Genomic DNA, 17,393 nt, shown 5'->3' with positions numbered 1-17,393 from the left:
ATATTTCTTTATTGATTTCAGAGAGGAAGGGAGAAGGAGAGAGAGATAGAAACATCAATGATGAGAATCATTGATGGGCCTCCTCCTGCACACCCACTACTGGGGACCGAGCCCGCAACCCAGGCAAGTGCCCCCGGCCAGAATCAAACCTGGGACCCTTCAGTCCGCAGGCCAACGCTCTATCCACTGAGCCAAGCCAGCCAGGGTTGGAAGTGTGTTTTAAAATTCAGTCATTATTGATTCAATTCAGTACTTAACACCAGCATGCTCTTTTTAAAAAATGTAACCAGTGATGGGAAACTTACAAGGGACATATGGAATAACAGGGGTTTAAAGAGTTAGCAATACCCACAATAGTTACTGAAGTAGGTAACTAAGAAAATAGTCATTTTTAAGCTTTTAATTTTGCTGTTAAAAAACTACTGTCTGCTGTACCCTGGCTGCGGGCACATCCCCAGTAGGGAGTGTGCAGGAGGCAGCTGATCAATGTTTCTGTCTCATGGATGTTTCTAACTCTCTATCCCTCTCCCTTCCTCTCTGTAAAAAATCAATAAAATATATTTTAAAAAAACTACTGTCTGCTTACTTTGTCTTCAGTTATTGTTTGATCAAATCTTTAGATTTTAAATTTCATACTTAACTCATTATAGTGAATTTATTAATTTTATAGCAAGGTATTAGTAAACTTATGAATCACAGTAAAGAAAGGATCCTTTCTTTGTTGTTGGGATGTTCCTAGTAGAGAGCGTGCAAGAAACCATCTTAAGCAGTTAAACTACTAATAAAGGGTAACTGGCACAGATTTTTGTACAGCAAACTGGCAAGATGTTGGCTTTTAAAAACAATCTTCACCTGAGGAAATGCTTATTGACTTTTATCTTTTTAAGAAAGGGAATGGGGAAAGGGAAAAAACAAGTGGGGATTGAAACCTCAACCTTTTGCTTTTCTGGACAATGCTCCTACCAACTGAGCCACTGGCCAGGGCTTATGCTTGGTTTTTAAATGTGTATAATCTTTGACCTGCTAATTTATTCCTGAGACTGTGTTCCAAGAAAATAATTTGTAAAATACAGACAAAGATGTGTGACTGAAGATGTTTTTCATAATATTATCTGCACTCTCCCAAGACTGAAAAAGAATGGTTAATTTTGGTAGTTCTGAATGAAGTCATCTTTGTCTATTAAAATGATACTTAGAACCTGGCCAGCATGGCTCAGTGGTTGAGTGTTGACTTTTGTACCAGAAGGTCACGGTTCGATTCAAGGTCAGGGCACATGCCCAGGTTGTGGGCTGGATCCCCAGTAGGGGGCGTGCAGGAGGCAGCCAATTATTGATTCTCTCTCATTATTGATGTTTTTACCTCTCTTCCTCTCCAAAATCCATAAAATATATTTAAAAATTATAAAATGATACTTAGTTCTTTATCTCAAATTATGTAAGATATACCTGGGTAAAAATTGTGAGTAAACACATGGAGATAAAATGATATGTCTCTGGACACTAGGACTGTAAGCAATTATTATTTTTTTTAATGTACAACTTCTTTTAACTGTCCTTTATTTTTATTATATACTAGAGCCCCGGCACACGAAATTCGTATGCGGATACGGTCCCTAGGCCTCGCCTGCAATCAGGGCCATCTTCCCCGGCTGCCCGCAGCTGGCCGTGCCCCCTACCGCCACCCACCCCTGGTTCCCCGTTCACCATCGGCAATCGGAGCCTGCCGGCCGGGGAAACAGACCAAGAGGTAGTCAATGCACCTCATAGTGACTGGTTGAGCGGTCGTTGTGGTCATCTGCCATTAGGGTCAATTTGCATATTACCCTTCTATTATGTATGAATTTATTCATTTCAGAGAGGAAGGGAGAGGGAGAGAGAGATAGAAACATCAATGATGAGAGCGAATCATTGATTGGCTGCTTTCTATACGCCCCACACTGGAGATCGAGCCCGCAATCTGGGCATGCGCCCTGACTGGGAATCGCACCGTAACCTCCTGGTTCATAGGTTGATGCTCAACCACTGAGCCACACGGGCTGGGCTTACTTGACTTTTAAATGAGGTATTACGTGGAATAAGAATAGTATATATTTAATAGTATATACATAGTATAAGATATGTATTATGTAATAATACATAATTCTGTGGTTTCTTAAACCTCTTTCCATGATTTGGAGTAATATGCTAATTTACTGAAAGTTTCCATGTAACCTTACTTGGTCTCACTCCTCCTCAAAACTGTTTCTCATCTCAGTACCTTACTGTACGTACCCTCTGTGTCTCATGTCTCCAAAATGCCCAGCCTTCACCTCAGGGAAGATGCGTTCTGGCTGCACTGGGGGCCGGGGGTATGGAGAGGGAGCCCTGGCTCCGTCCAGATGAGCTCTGTGTGTTCAGCAGCATCCCCACCCCAGCCCTGACCCCTCCCCAGCCTTTGGCTGTGCTGCTGAGGCTCTGGAGTTCCAGGGTCTTATTTCTGTGATCATTGAGCTGCTTATGTTCTTCCTAGTTGTTGTCTCCTCCATTCACTTTGTTTTATAAATATTGTTGAATTTCCTGTTCCTTGATTTTAACTTTCCAATCATCTTTGAAGTAGGTGACTGGAACAGACTGTGATTAGTGTAATAACTTTTTAAAAGAAACATACATTTACTAACGTGGAGATCTTAACCCAGAAATCTTTTGGAGCATTAAAAGTTCTAATTTGTATCTGTGTTTCTTTGCCTTTGTCTGTTGTATCTGCCTTTCTTAGTTATATTTAAATCATAACCACACTTTAGCATATTTCTGGATGTCTTCTTTTAGAGCTGGTACTGACTCCCTTCTTACAGCCTTGATTCTTAACCATGGGTGTGTATCAATCTCCTAGTGCCATGTGCCCAAGCTACATTCCAGACCTACTGAGTCAGAATCTCATGTTGTTGTTTTTTTAAAAAAAGCTTCTATATGATTACAATATATAGTCCTTTTTAAGAACTGTTGTGTCATGGCTTCTAAAATTTAAATTTTCCATGGCATTTTGTATCCTGCCAGAAACAAATTCCAAATTTTTCATTCAAGGGTGTACAAATCTGGTCCCAACCTTTTTTTCCTGGTATTTCTGCCAATATTCTCCTGATCTACCTTGTATAGGTCAGCAACACTGGACAAGCCCTTTCCAGCTGCCATGCCTGTGCTCATTCATTCAGTTCCTCTTGCTTCAAAAGCCCTTTCCCAGATAGAACTTTTTCTTACTCATAGATTAACCTCAGTTGTCCCTTTCTCTAAGCAAGCATTTCTTGGAACTCAATTAGTCAGAGAGAACATTTCCGCCTTTCTGCGTGTTTTTTTCTTGTCATTGTATCCCGTTGTCTTATAACAGTGCCAGAAACTGTATACCTAAAATAAATGTTGAGTTAATTAAGGAAGTAGTGTTTTCAAGCTACTGTCTGCCTTGTTTTCTATCATTTGCATACCTCTCTGATCTAATCTGTTGGACCCCTGGTTCCATGAATGAAGACCCATATTTTACTCATTTTAGCAATTAAAATAGTGTTTGGTAAACACTATCTCTGTACTTGGGTACTGAAGCAGAATTTGGAACTGTAGGGTAGAATCATAAAATTTATGACACAGAGAAAGGAGAGAATGTGAGTCTCTGAGTTCTCTTGTACAGAAATTGGTGGGATACTCAGGCTGGTAGATTACTTTGGTCCCTGGCCCTGCCAGAGAGATGGACTTGGTGTTTCAGGACAGTCTTAAGTTGGCAGATAAACTTGCTCTGGCAGTATTGTGTCATCTGTGAGTGAAAGAGTAATTTGCAGTATTGTGTTTCATGGGTGCTAGTCTCAGCACCAACATAGGCTCTGAATTTCTCTTCCACCTTAGGTAAGGCTCTTTTTATGTTCTGTTCTAAAGCTTTTGTCTTATCATCTGTTCAGTACTGCCCTTGAAAGGTAGTATGTAGTTTAAAACTAGGCCATAAAGATCAGGACTGAATTTTTCATGTGTTATATTATCAATGATTTGAGGAGGGGTTTGCAGGTGTTTTTTTTAAAAAATATTTTATTGATTTTTTTACAGAGAGGAAGGGAGAGGGATAGAAAGCCAGAAATATCGATGAGAGAGAAACATCTATCAGCTGCCCCCTGCACACCCTCTACCGGGGACATGCCTGCAACTAAGGCACATGCCCCTGACCAGAATCAAACCTGGGACCCCTCAGTCCGCAGGCTGGCACTCTATCCACTGAGCCAAACCTGTCAGGGCTGCAGGGTTTTATATTAGATAGTTAAAAGTATTGGACCTTAACCAATTGGAGTATGATGACAGCATGTATTAAGAACAGCTCACAGGGAAAAACTCACTAGTGGCTATAATGGTCATTTTTTGAGTTAGATTTATTAACTTATAATTTACATAAATAAAAATTCACCAATTTTAAGTATACAGTTCCATGAGTTGTGACTACACATACCTGGTGTAATCACAATCACAAGGTAACATTTGATCAGCACCCAAAGTTCCCTTATAGTCAGTACCCTCCGCCCACTCCTTAGCACCTGGCAACCATTGATCACTGTAGTTTTGCCGTTTTTTTCCTTTTAAAGTTTTCATTTATTTTAGAGAGAGAGGAAGGGAGGAGGTGGGAGAGAGAGAGAGAAAGAAACATTGATGAGAGAAACATCAATGAAAAAGAGAAATATCGATTCATTGCCTTCCATATGCACCCTGATCGGGGACCGAACCCGAAACATGGGCGTGTGCTCTCTGACTGGGAATTGAATTGGTGACCTTTCTGTGCATAGGATGATGCTCAGCCCACTGGGCCACACCAGCCAGGGCAGCTTTGCCTTTTTTAAATGGACACATATACTGTGTAGACATTCGTGTTTGACTTCTTTTACTCAGCACAATGCTTTTGCCTTCATTCATATTGTATTTATTATTTGTTTTCTTGTTATTGTTGAATAGTTAATACATTGTTTAACTACAGTTTATCCTTTTTACCATAATTTTTTGGAAAGCTTGAAACTGGCACATTGTCTAAAGATTTTTTCGACACGTAATATGTGAGCTCTACATGATCATGATTTTTCTTGTTTTAAAAGCTCGTTAAAGTCAAATAAAAATTACATTTAAGGACTTGTATGTAATGGTTATAGTGGTTACATGTGCATGTAGAGTCATTTCTCAGTATCGGGGGATTGGTTCCAGGACCCCGTGGATACCAAAATCTGAGGATGCTCAAGTCTCTTATATGTAAAACTAGAGGCCAGGTGCACGAATTTTGTGCACGTGGGTGAGGGGCAGGGGTGTGGGCGGGGGTCCCTCAGCCCGGCCTGCGCCCTCTCGCAGTCCGAGACCCCTCGCTCCTTACTGCCCACCTCCTCGCTGCTCCTTACCATTCGGCTCGCTGTTTCTTAGTGCTGCCGTGGAGGTGGGAATGGTTTCCGCCACAGCCACTGCGCTCACCACCTGTGAGCTCAGCTTCTGGCTGAGTGGCGCTCCCACAGGGGGAGCACACTGACCACCAGGGGGCAGCTCCTGCGTTGAGCGTCTGCCCCCTGGTGGTCAGTGCGCATCATAGTGACTGGTCGTTCTGCCTTTTGGTTGATTTACATATTAGGGTTTTATTATGTAGGATAGGATGGTATAGAACAATGCATATAATAGTAATGTTTCTTAAAGCATAGGCTTTGGACTCCTGCATGAGAATCTCCTGGGGTGCTTATCAAACATGCAGATTCTGGGCCTTCTCTCAGGCTTAGTGAATCACACTCTATGATCGGAGAAGTCTGAAGTAGATACAAGCCCCACAGAGGAGTCCTCTCATGTCAGTGGGTGTGCTTCCTAAATGTTTCTTTTTCAAACTCACTTCCATTGTCTGCCGTCTACCACCTACCCTGCTCTCCACTGAGTGCTAGTGCAGCCGGAGACTTAGTCCCATGGGAATGTTGGGTCTCAGAAGTATTTCACTGCTTCCAATTGCTGTCTAGTAGGGCAAGCTTCCTTCTGGCTCTCCACTCTCTAGGTGTGTGAGTTTGAACATGTTATTCACTCCTGTTCCTCATTATCCTCATCTGTGAAAATGGGGTCAACAATAGTACTTACCTCACAGTTGTCTGAGGAGTTGAGTTAATATGAGTAGAGTGCTCAGAATAGTACTTATATTGAAGAGTTTGCTTTTACAAATATTGTTATTTTAAATAGTGTATTTATTGCCAGCTGGAGCTACTCATGCAGTGTTTGTTCTGATTTACTTATGTTGACCGGTTTGTTATGAATCACTATTTTCTCTTATAATTTAGACCTTCTTAATCATTTTCTGTCTTCCTGAAATATAGTTTATAAAGAAACATAAAAAAGTTTACAAGAAATTCAGAAGAAGTCTGTGAATGGTAAACTTAAGTTTTTGTTGGTTTTAAAGTATTTTTATTTGCTTAATGTGTATGTATTTTCCTTAGCCAGATATATAGCTGAGAGTATCAGTTATAGGTCCTCAGTACTATAGTGATTTTAAACTCCAATTGTTCGACTTTCATTCTTTCTTTTGAGAGGCCCAGTGATAGTGTGATTGTCATTCTTGTATAGAAAAACCCGGTTGTTCTCTCCCCCACCCCCTGTTTTTTCTATTTACTTTGGAGTTCTTCAGTTTTACTGTACTGAGTATTTCTCTTTATCTGGCATATTTCATGATCTCAGAATTTGAGACACATGTTTTTCATCAATTCTTGGCAGTTCTTGGCTATAGTAAATCTCATTCTCTATTTCAGTTCTCAATCTTTTTTTTTTCTTTTCATATTTTCACCTCTTTATCCTTCTGTGCTGCATCCTAGATGATTTCTTCAGATCAATCTTACAGTCTCTTATTTGTTGTCTAATCAACACATTTTAAGTCTTTTTTTTCTTGCTCAGGCTTCAGTTTTCATTTCTATCAAAGTTATCATTTATTTTATAGTCTATATTTCATAATACTAGTACCTTTACTGACTGCCTACCACATGCATATCACACTCTTGAGTTTTACTAGAGGCCCAAAGAAGTTGTCACTGGCTGGAGTTTTCATGGATTTTTAACCGATATTTTTGCTGCTTATTAATTTCTTGGGACTTGCTCAGAGGGTGAAGTTTCCTTGTTTATTTGGTGATATGAAAAAATGGTTAAATCACATTTGCCTGCTCTCAACTGCTTAGATTCCCAAGGAGCTCTGTCTGATTGAGAGTGTATTTCTCCTAAGAGGGTTTGCTTTTACTTCTTCCAGGATCTGTGGGTTGGAAGTGGCCCAGAAACACTTAAATTAATTTCTTGGCTTGCGGGGGCGGGGGGGTAGTTCTCATTATTATATGTAAAACCATAATAAATTCAAATGCTAACTCTGCTTGAGGGGAAGCTTGAGTTAGAAAATTCTTAGGGCAGATTTTCCCTTCTTCTCCATCTGAGGTACAAGTCTGACTCCCTGGTTGGCCCTGGGTGTCTGGTGCCTTAGTGGAGCCTGTCCTTGGACACCAATTCACTTACTTGGACTCTAACCTGCTCTCATCTTACTCTTGAGCTCACCCTCATTGGGATTGGATTTGGTGCTTCCAGAACCTTTCTCATTTCCTTAGAAAATGTTTTCCTAATGTCTCTGCAGGTAGCCACCAATCTCTGAAAATAGCCACTCTTAAAAGAATAATACTAATGTATTTCAGCTTCTTTGAAAAACTATGTACACAAGTCGTATAATAAGGTGGGCATTAGTGCTCATTGAAACAACAATCTCAAAAAAATTAAGCTGTTTAAAATTTAAGAATATGGCCCTAACTGGTTTGGCTCAGTGGATAGAATGTCGGCCTGCATACCAAAGGGTCCTGGATTTGATTCTGGTCAAGGGCATGTACCTTCGTTGCAGGCTGCTCCCCGGCCCAAGCTCTGATCGGGGTTTGTGCAGGAGGCAACCAATTGATGTGTTTCTCTCACATCGATGTTTCTCTTTGTCTTTCCTCTCTTCCACTCTCCCTAAAAACTAATGGGAAAATATCCTCAGGTAAGGATTAACAACAACAAAAATAATCAGTTAAAAAATAAAATAAAATTTAAGAATATGGATGAATGAAATTTGAAAGTTTCAAAGAGGCAGAATATGTTGCAGAGGAATAATAAATCTTCAGGTGACCAAAACTCTGTGCCAGCAATTACAAGTTTTGTTAAGATGGGAACAGTTTTGTTGTGTAACACCCTTTGTGTGAAACCCTAGTTCACAAGAAATTCTTTGAAGACTGGGCTTAACTTTGGGCTTGTCAAAAAAAGACCTCGTTAGAACAAGTCATACATTATTAGAGAAATTTTATTAAGCAATCTACTTTCTTGTTAAGTTTTTAAAAATCCATATTAGATATACTTTTCTTCAAAGATGTTTAACAGCAGTACCACCCATGTTGTCATATTGCCTTATGGGAAATAGGTGATAATGAACATAGAGATCCTTGTGAAACTTAAATTTCTTAGCTAAAATAGGTGGGTTTAGAAACAGAGGGTTGGGAGTTAGGAATGATGTTGACACTCAGAAGGCCAGAGAGAGCCAGAGGTCTGGCCGTATTATGTGTGATCTATTATGGTATACTCATTGGTCATAATTGGAGCCCTGAGGAAACAGATTCATTGTAACCACACCAGGATGGAAAGATGAGGATTAACCTTTATTGACTGCCTACCACGTGCACATCATACTCTTGAGTTTTACTAGAGGCCCAAAGAAGTTGTCACTGGCTGGAGTTTTCATGGATTTTTAAGCGACGGAACTAGTATTCAAACCTAACTCATAGCCTTTCTACTAGAAATTTGCATGTTGTTTGTATTTTGACTTTTATTCTAGCTCTCTAGACCCAAAAATAAAGTTAGGTGTGTCTTGTTATATCCTAGGCCAGCGATTTTCAACCAGTGTGCCCCAAGAATTTTAAAAAAGATTCAGTACCTGACTATTTAGTGAGGGGCACTGACCTCTTTTCTCTTAGATCAGTGGTTGGCAAACTGCAGCTTGCGAGCCACATGTGGCTCTTTGGCCCCTTGAGTGTGGCTCTTCCACAAAATACCACGTGCGGGCGCTCACATACAGTGCGATTGAAACTTCGTGGCCCATGCGCAGAAGTCGGTTTTCGGCTCTCAAAAGGAATTTCAATTGTTGTACTGTTGATATTTGGCTCTGTTGACTAATGATGCCGACCACTGCCTTAGATTGTCAGACCAAAAAATGACAACAGCCCTAGCCCGTTTGGCTCTGTGGTTGGAGTGTTGGCCCACAGACTGAAGGGTTGTGGGTTCGATTCCTGCGACCCTTCAGTCTGTGGGTTTGTGTGGGAGGCAACCAATCAATGTGTCTCTCACATTGATGTTTCTCTCTCTGTCTCTCCCCCTCCCTTCTGCTCTCTAAAAGTCAATGGGAAAAAAATATCCCTGGGTTAATATTAACATAACAAAAGAAAATAAAACAAAAAGACAACAGAACAGTAGGTGCCCAGTGTGAATGAATCAAAAATTATATCTAATTTTTTGTCAGATCAGCAAAAATTATATTTTTGGTCTGCTGCAGAATTTTAGTAGTTTGTTTGCCATGAGATGAAAAAAATTGAAACTTGCGGTCCTAGACAGTTTACTTTGTTGTTCTTTAGTAAATTCTCCCTAAGTGCTGTGGGAGATGGGGTTTGGGGGTTATAGATAGGAGCCACTTTCCCAGCAGGTATTTTCTCTCATTTTCCTTTTCTGTCTTTAGAAATTAGGTTATTTCAGTACTCATACACATGGTACTAAATTTAAAAAGTATGATCACCAGTCATTGAGTTTGTTTTCCTGAAGAGCGCTATTATTGTTAGTTTTCTTACTGCTCCCTAGAGATACGCTATGAACATGATGCACATGTTTTGTGTGTCTGTAAAACAAATGATACGTGCCATACACAAATGCTCTGTGTCTTTGTATTCATTGGTGGTATATCCTTTATATTAATACATAGAGAACTGCCTCTTTTGTGTAACAACTTAATTGACAAAAAATCCAATTTCGTATAATTTACCCATTTAAATGTACAATTCACAGGTTTTTTTTCAGTATACATACATAGTTGTGCAGCCCTCACCAACTACCTAATTTTAGAATATTTTCATGACCCGCAAAAGGAATTCTGTACACCCAAATAGTCACCTCCATTTCTTCCCACCCTCTTAGCTATAAGCATCTATTAATCAGCTTTTTGCCTATTCTGGGAATTATATAGTGTAATAGAATCATATAGTATGATCTTTAGTGGCTTCTTTGATTTACCATAATATTTTCAAGGATCATCCATGTTGTAGCATCTGTCAGTACTTCATTACTTTTTATTTTCATTGTTGAGTAATATTCCGTAATATGGATTGGCCACCTTTTTATTTATATACTAGAGGCCCGGTGCACGGCTTCGTGCACCGGTGGGGTCCTTTGGCCTGGCCTGCAGGGGTCAGGCCAAAACCAGCCCGGCGCACGGATTTGTCCAAGGCGTGTCTGGCCCATCTCACCCAGTCCTGATGGGGGTCAGCTGGCTGGGGAGGGACCACGGGAGGTTAGCCAGCAGGGGAGGGACCGTGGAGAGCTCCAGGGCGTGTCTGGCCATCTCGCCCAGTCCCCATCGGCTGGACCCAGCAGCAAGCTAACCTACCAGTCAGAGCGTCTGCCCCCTGGTGGTCAGCAAGCATCATAGTGACTGGTTGAACGGTGGAACAAATGGTCGGACACTTAGCATATTAGGCTTTTATTATATAGGACTAGTAGCCTGGTGCATGGATTCATGCACATTGAAAGGAAATTAACTAGAAGAAATATATTAATGTCACTATTCACTCTTTCTTTATAATAGAAGTGTCAGAGATGAAAGAAAATTAGTAAAATGTATATGGAAATAATATATAAATTGATTAATAAATAATAACATGGCCCTAACTGGTTTGGCTCAGTGGATAGAGCGTCGGCCTGTGGACTGAAGGGTTCCAGGTTCAATTCTGGTCAAGGGCACGTACCTTGGTTGTGGGCACATCCCCCGTGGGGGTGTGCAGGAGGCAGCTGATTGATGTTTCTTTCTCATCTCATCGATGTTCCTGGCTCTATCCCTCTCCCTTCCTCTCTGTAAAAATCAATAAAATATATTAAAAATAAATAATAACATGATATAACAACAACAAAGGCATGATATAAAAACAACAAAAACATGATATAAAAACAACAAAAACATGATATAAATACAACAAAAACATGATATAAAAACAACTGATAAAAACATGACTGATAAATTGATTAAACTTATTCTAATATCTCCCTGTATACCACACATTAAGAGTAAAAACACTTTTTCCCTGGCCGGCTTGGCTCAGTGGATAGAGCGTCAGCCTGCGGACTGAAGGGTCCCAGGTTCGATTCCAGCCAGGGGCACATGCCTAGGTTGCGGTCTCGATCCCCAGTGGGGGGCATGCAGGAGGGGGCCGACCGGTGGTTCTCTCACATGACTGATATTTCTCTCTCTCCTTCTCCCTTCCTCTCTGAAATCAATAAAGAAATATTTTTTTTAAAAAAAGAGTAAAAACACTTTTAGAGTGCTTGACTAATTTCCTTTGTGATGAAGTATTTACCATTTTAATGTCACATGCTCTTCGAACTTGAGAGAAAGCAACATATAACTGACCATGTCTGAAAACGGGTTCAGGTAGGACTATTCCTACTCTGTCTAGAGTTTGTCCTTGTGATTTATTAATAGTCATTGCAAATGCTGGCATCACAGGAAACTGTCTTCGAATTAATTTAAATGTGAGGCCAGTGTCAGATGGGGACAAATCAATTCTTGGAATCAGAACAACCTCTCCCTTCCACAGATCCTGTTAATACTTCAGCTTCGATTATGTTAGGTTGCAGTCTTTTGATAATAAATCTAGTACCATTACAAAGACCCCACTTAATATTAACATTTCTCAGTAGCATGATGATTGCACCTACTTCAATTTTAACTTATGACATGGCATTCCAGAAGGAGTAATACTATTAAGAAATTTGATGGGAGCTTTATATGTATCACACATGTGCGAGTCAACGTTTATTTTTTAATTGCCGGTGCGCATCATATGTACTGGTTGATTGGTCGGACAGTCAGATGTACGTATGGTTGGTCTCTTAGCCTTTTATATATATGGATCCCTTAGTTAATGGGAATTTGGATTGTTTCTACTTTTGGCTATTATGGCTAAATGCTATGAACATTTATGTACAAGTTTTTATTTTGGTATATGTTTTCATTTCTCTTGGTTATAGATTTTATAGTGGAATTGTTGGTAACTGTTTAACCCTTTGAGACACTATCTCAAGTTTTCCAAAATGATTGCACCATTTTTCTTTTTCATAAGCAGTGTATAAGCATTCTAATTTTTCCATGTCCTTGCCAAAACTTACCTGTCTTTTTTATTATTGCCATCCTAGTGGGTGTGAAGTGGTATCTCATTATGGTTTTGATATTTTATTTTTCTGATGGCTAATGGTGTACATGTTTTCTGGTATATATAGTTTTAGCTTTTAACATTTAGGTCTGTGAACTACTACAAATTTATGTGTATGGTCTTAATTAAGAGTCCAGTTTTATTCTTCTGTATGTGGATATTAAGTTGTACCATTACCATTTGTTGAAAACACTATTCTTTTCCCACTGAATGGCCTTGGCACCATTGTCAAAAAAAATCTGTTGACGGTAGTGTGTGTGAGCATTTATTTCTGGATCTTCAATTCCCATTGATCTCTATGCCCATCCTATGCAGTACCACATTGTCTTGATTACTGTAGCTTTGTAGTAAGTTTTGAAGTCAGGAAGTGTGAGTTTTCCAATTTTTTTCTTTTTCAAGATTGTTTTGGCAATTCTGGGCCTTGGCATTTCCACACGAATTTTAGGAATGGCTTGTCTTTTTCTGTAAAGAAGCCAACAGGTATTTTGATAGGTAGTGAATTGAATCTGTAAGTCACTTTGGGACATACTATCTTTTTTTGTTGTTGATGTTAATCCTCACCAGAGGATATTTTTCCTTTGATTTTTTGGGAGAGTGGAAGAGAGAGGGAAAGACAGAAACATTGATGTGAGAGAAACACGTCATCGATTGGTTGCCTCCTGCACAAGCCCCTGTTTATAATTTTACAACTTACTTTAAAACTTGCAATAGTGAGCTGTATAGAAAAATGTTTGAAAGTCTTCAGTTAATCTTATTTATTTTTAAAAGTAATGGTATACTCGAATAGGTTAATGCTGCTAAAATATAGCCTTGAGCGGTGCTATCCAATAGAACTTTCTGTGATTATAAAAATGAACTGTGTCTGCACTGCTCATACCATAGCCACCAGCTGCCTGTGGCTGTTGAGCTCTTGAAATGAGGCTACAGTGACTGAAGAACTGAATTTTAAGTTTTATTTAGTTTTAATTAATTTGGCCAGTGGTCACTGTATTATATAATTATATAATTATAGTTGCTTTTAGATTTGAAATTTGTGGAGGTTTACAGAAGCCTGGTCCAGAGGGGGGTACATTTTGCATTATTTCCGGAGGAGCATGAGGCAATCATTAGTGGTTATAGGAAGTTTCATCAACATAGAGGTCTCAGTAAATAGTTCTTTTTTTGTGCAGTATAACCTGCACCCATCTGTCTTCTGATAGCCTACAAACAGAGCTTTTAGATAGATAGAAACACATATGGTCCTTAGTTTGCTAGATCTTTGTTTTATGGCCAAAGCATCTTTAAAATAATTTTTATTTACTTACTGATTTCAGAGAGAGAGAGAAAGAGGAAGGAAGAGAGAAAGAAAAAGGGTTTTGTGGTTCCACTTATTTATGCATTCATTGGTTGATTCTTGTATGTGTCCTGACTAGGGATTGAACCTGCAACTGTGGTGTATCGGTACGATGTTCAAACCAACTGAGCTACTTGGGGTAGGCACTAGTTCTTTTTATATGTATGTCTCATCCTAACGTAAAAGGTTGGCTTACATGAGGTTTTATACATGTATTTCTCTAAAACCTGTATTTGAAATTCATGAATTGATATTGGTGTTTATCATATGAATCATTGCCTGTGCAGCTTAAGCCAGGCAGTCTAGATTTTGTTGGTGGCTTGAATAACCTTGTACTTTGGCTCTGAAGGAGGCTCTGCCCTTGGCCCTTTCATTCCTCATTTCTCCTGGGCACTCAAACATGATTGGAAAGGCTAACAGCTGCTTGCATATGACCGTGCTTGTATTTGCAGCCCAAACCTTTATTTTTCAGCTATAGATTCCATATATCGAGCAGTCAATCCACGGTATTTCTACACTGCTGGGCGTGCCACATCCTCCTCAAACTCAGATCAGCTTAAAACAGAAGTTATGTTTTCTCTGAAAACCCTTCCTCCTCCTCCTGCTTTTGTTCTCTGTCCTAATTAATGATAACACTATATCACTACCACAAATCTAGAAGACAAGCACCCACCTCCAGCAAATGAACTACCAGGCTCTGAGTTCAGGCTTTTATCGCCTCCCTAGCCTCCTCACTAGCTTCCCTGCTTCTGGCTTATTTATATCCTTTCTACACGTTTTGCACAACAGTTTCATATGTTCTTTACAGAAATCAAGTCTGGTCCTAAAATGGCATTTCAGTAGCTTCTGCTTGCCTTCAGGATAGAGCCCAAACTCCTTGAAACTGTGGGTCATTCCTTTGTGAACTGACTGCTGCTGAATGTCTTACTGTCTCCAGGCATCAGGCAATTGGAGGCCTTCATGCTTCTGGTCACCTTGTTTCCTGGGCTTTGTGTTTAGTGGCATTTCTGTCCTCTTTACATCTCTTGGTGCTGTGCTCTTTTGTGCCCTGGTCCACTTCCGGGTATTTAAGTAGACACTATTCTGAGTGTTTGTGAAGTCAGTGGGTGTCATTTTCATGCCTTAGAGCTCTTTAGTTTAAACTTTTCTGTCGATCTTTCTTTCTCCCCTTGAGTAGTAGTAACATTTGCTGCTGGGTCTCCATAACTATTTTATAAAGTACTAGGGGCCCAGTGCACGAATTCATGCACCTTGAAAGGGAACTGTGGGCTGCGAAGCTGTGGTGGGCACAGGGGCGGGTCTCAGCGTGCCCCCACCTAGCCCTTCCCGCCACGGCCTCCGGTCCCCTGTCTGCTGCAGCCCTACTCCCACTGTTGCTGCTTCCACATGCTGATGGCACTGGCTCCACTCACATCCACTGATGGCATAGAGCGATTGAGGCTGGTGCCAGCAGCAGATGAGAATGGGGCCGGCGCCGTCAGTGTGTGCGAGCAGCGGCTGCTGCCCTGATCGCCTCTCAGGAGCAGGGGGAGGTGGATAAGCCCTCAGGGGCGATCGGGTGTGAGTGGGGCCGGCGCCTGCAGCAGGTGTGAGCGCCAGGTGGGACCACGGCATGTGGGAGCAAAGAATTTTCAGTAACTACCAGAGACTCACCCCTGTGACAGCGACTGGTGCCCCGCCTTGGTCTGGTGCCCCCACTCACCTGCTCCACCATCCTCCTGCAACCGATGCCAGCAGTGTTCTGCGCATGCCCCCTGGTGGTCAGTGCACGCCAATAGCGACCGTTTGTTTGGTTGTTCCGCCATTCGGTCTATTTGCATATTAGCCTCTTATTATATAGGAGGATTAACAGTACCAATGGTATAAGATATAGCCATGTCATATATGTGTTGTTAGGAGAGTAAGCAGTCAGCTCCTTTATTGTCTAAAATGTAGATCAGTTGGGAAGCATGTCTGGTTTAGTTACATCTTCACTAACTTTTAATTGGCTATGTTCCATATTCTAAAAAACAATGCAGTTTTAGAAACTAGGAAAGTCTAAAATTCCTGTCATTCTGTTGGAATTTGGGGAATACTTAAAAAAAATTTTTTTTACCTTCTTGTGCCCAAAAGAGATTTGTGTCTCAATCCTGATTACCTAGCTTCTTAATTCCTCTGGCCAATTCAGTTATTAAAAACCCAAACCGAGATCTCACTGCTGAGGCCAGAATCTGCTAATTTAACACAAACTACTGTTTTACTTACTGAGAACTTGATATCTGTATTTATTTTCTATTGCTGCGTAATAAATTACCACACATTTAGCAGCTTAAACCAGTACCCATTATTTCACAGTTGTGTGGGTCAGAAATTAGGGCTGCACGGCGTGGCTACTTATTCACTAGATAGAAATGAAGCTGATAGCGGATGCTACAGTTCTCATTTAGGGCTCAAAGCTGTCTTCCAAGATCACTTGTCATCGACAGATCTAATTTCTTTCATGAAAGTCCTTGCTATCCAGCCCTGGCCTGGTAGCTCAGTTGGTTAGAGCATTGTCCCATACACCAAGGTTGTGGGTTCCATCTTCGGTAAGGGCACATAAAAGAAGCAACCAATGAATGCATAAATAAGGGGAACAACAAATTTACTTTATTTCTTTTTCTCCCTCCTCACCTTCCTTTCTCCCTTCCTCTCTCTATCAAATCAATAAATACATAAAAAAAGAAAAGAAAAAAGAAAGTCCTTGCTATCCTTAGCTATTGTCTGGGGCCCGTTCCCACTCCTAGAGCCAACTTGCTATGTGGCCCTAATGAATGGGCAGTTCACACATGGATGTTTGCTTTCATCCAGGCCAGCCGGAGCACATGTCTTTGACTTCTGTCACCAGTCTGAGAAAACCCTCTATTTTTAAAAGGTTTATGTGGTTAGGTCAGGCTCACCCAGTGTAGCTGCCCTTTTGCCATATAACAGTATAATTATGAGAGTGATATGACATTCACAGGGTCTGGTCTACCCACACTAAGAAGAACAGGGAGTTAATTATACAGGGCGAAGATCATTAGGGTTCATTTTAGAATTCTGCCTACTGCAAGCAGACACTTCACATTTAGGTTTGATTTACACAAAATTTGGAAATTCTCTTTTCATTAGAGAGGAATGCAATAAATCATTATGGCTTTTTCCTCCCTAGTTGCATGGCTGTACCTAGTGTTAGAGCAAGCCTTTTCAGATAAGCTATTTTGAGAGGAAATACATATTAATTAATTGATTCTATCCTTAAGTAGAAATGCCAAGATTATATATTTCTGAGGTTAACACTTACCACCAAGATGGGGGGAAGGAGAGAGGGAGAGAGGGAGAAAGAGAGTGAGTTCTAGATGAGGTGGTGGACATGTGGAAGAAATAAAAAGAAATTAGTTTATATGAATGTCCCTAGAATACTACCTGAAGTGATTCATTTGGAACTCCTTTTCTTTTATTTTGGTTAAATATTAATTGAATGAATGAATTTCTTGTGTCATTGCCATTTAGGCTGTTAATAAAGGAAAGTACATTTTCCCCTGCTAAATGTGAAGTTTACGTGTCCCTTTCTCTGCTTGAAAGAAATAGCA

The 17,393-nt window shown here is 40.4% G+C and overlaps 1 protein-coding gene across 3 annotated transcripts in view; it reads left to right on the top strand.

The window, feature by feature from the left end:
* Positions 1-3,799: 3,799 nt before the first annotated feature.
* The window catches only part of SRPK2 (SRSF protein kinase 2), a 100,902-nt gene continuing 87,308 nt past the window's right edge, over positions 3,800-17,393 (top strand). For all 3 annotated transcript variants that reach the window (XR_008558166.1, XM_054726557.1, XM_054726556.1), the window contains exon 1: positions 3,800-3,867. Coding sequence is in view for 2 of the 3 variants with exons in the window: in XM_054726557.1 (XP_054582532.1) it covers positions 3,815-3,867 (53 nt within the window). In the remaining variant the exon portion in view is untranslated. The remainder of the gene's footprint in view (positions 3,868-17,393) is intronic.

This window comes from Eptesicus fuscus, chromosome 14 (assembly GCF_027574615.1).
Source record: "Eptesicus fuscus isolate TK198812 chromosome 14, DD_ASM_mEF_20220401, whole genome shotgun sequence".
Taxonomy (NCBI): Eukaryota; Metazoa; Chordata; class Mammalia; order Chiroptera; family Vespertilionidae; genus Eptesicus; species Eptesicus fuscus.
This window is presented reverse-complemented; position numbering and strand designations above follow the sequence as displayed.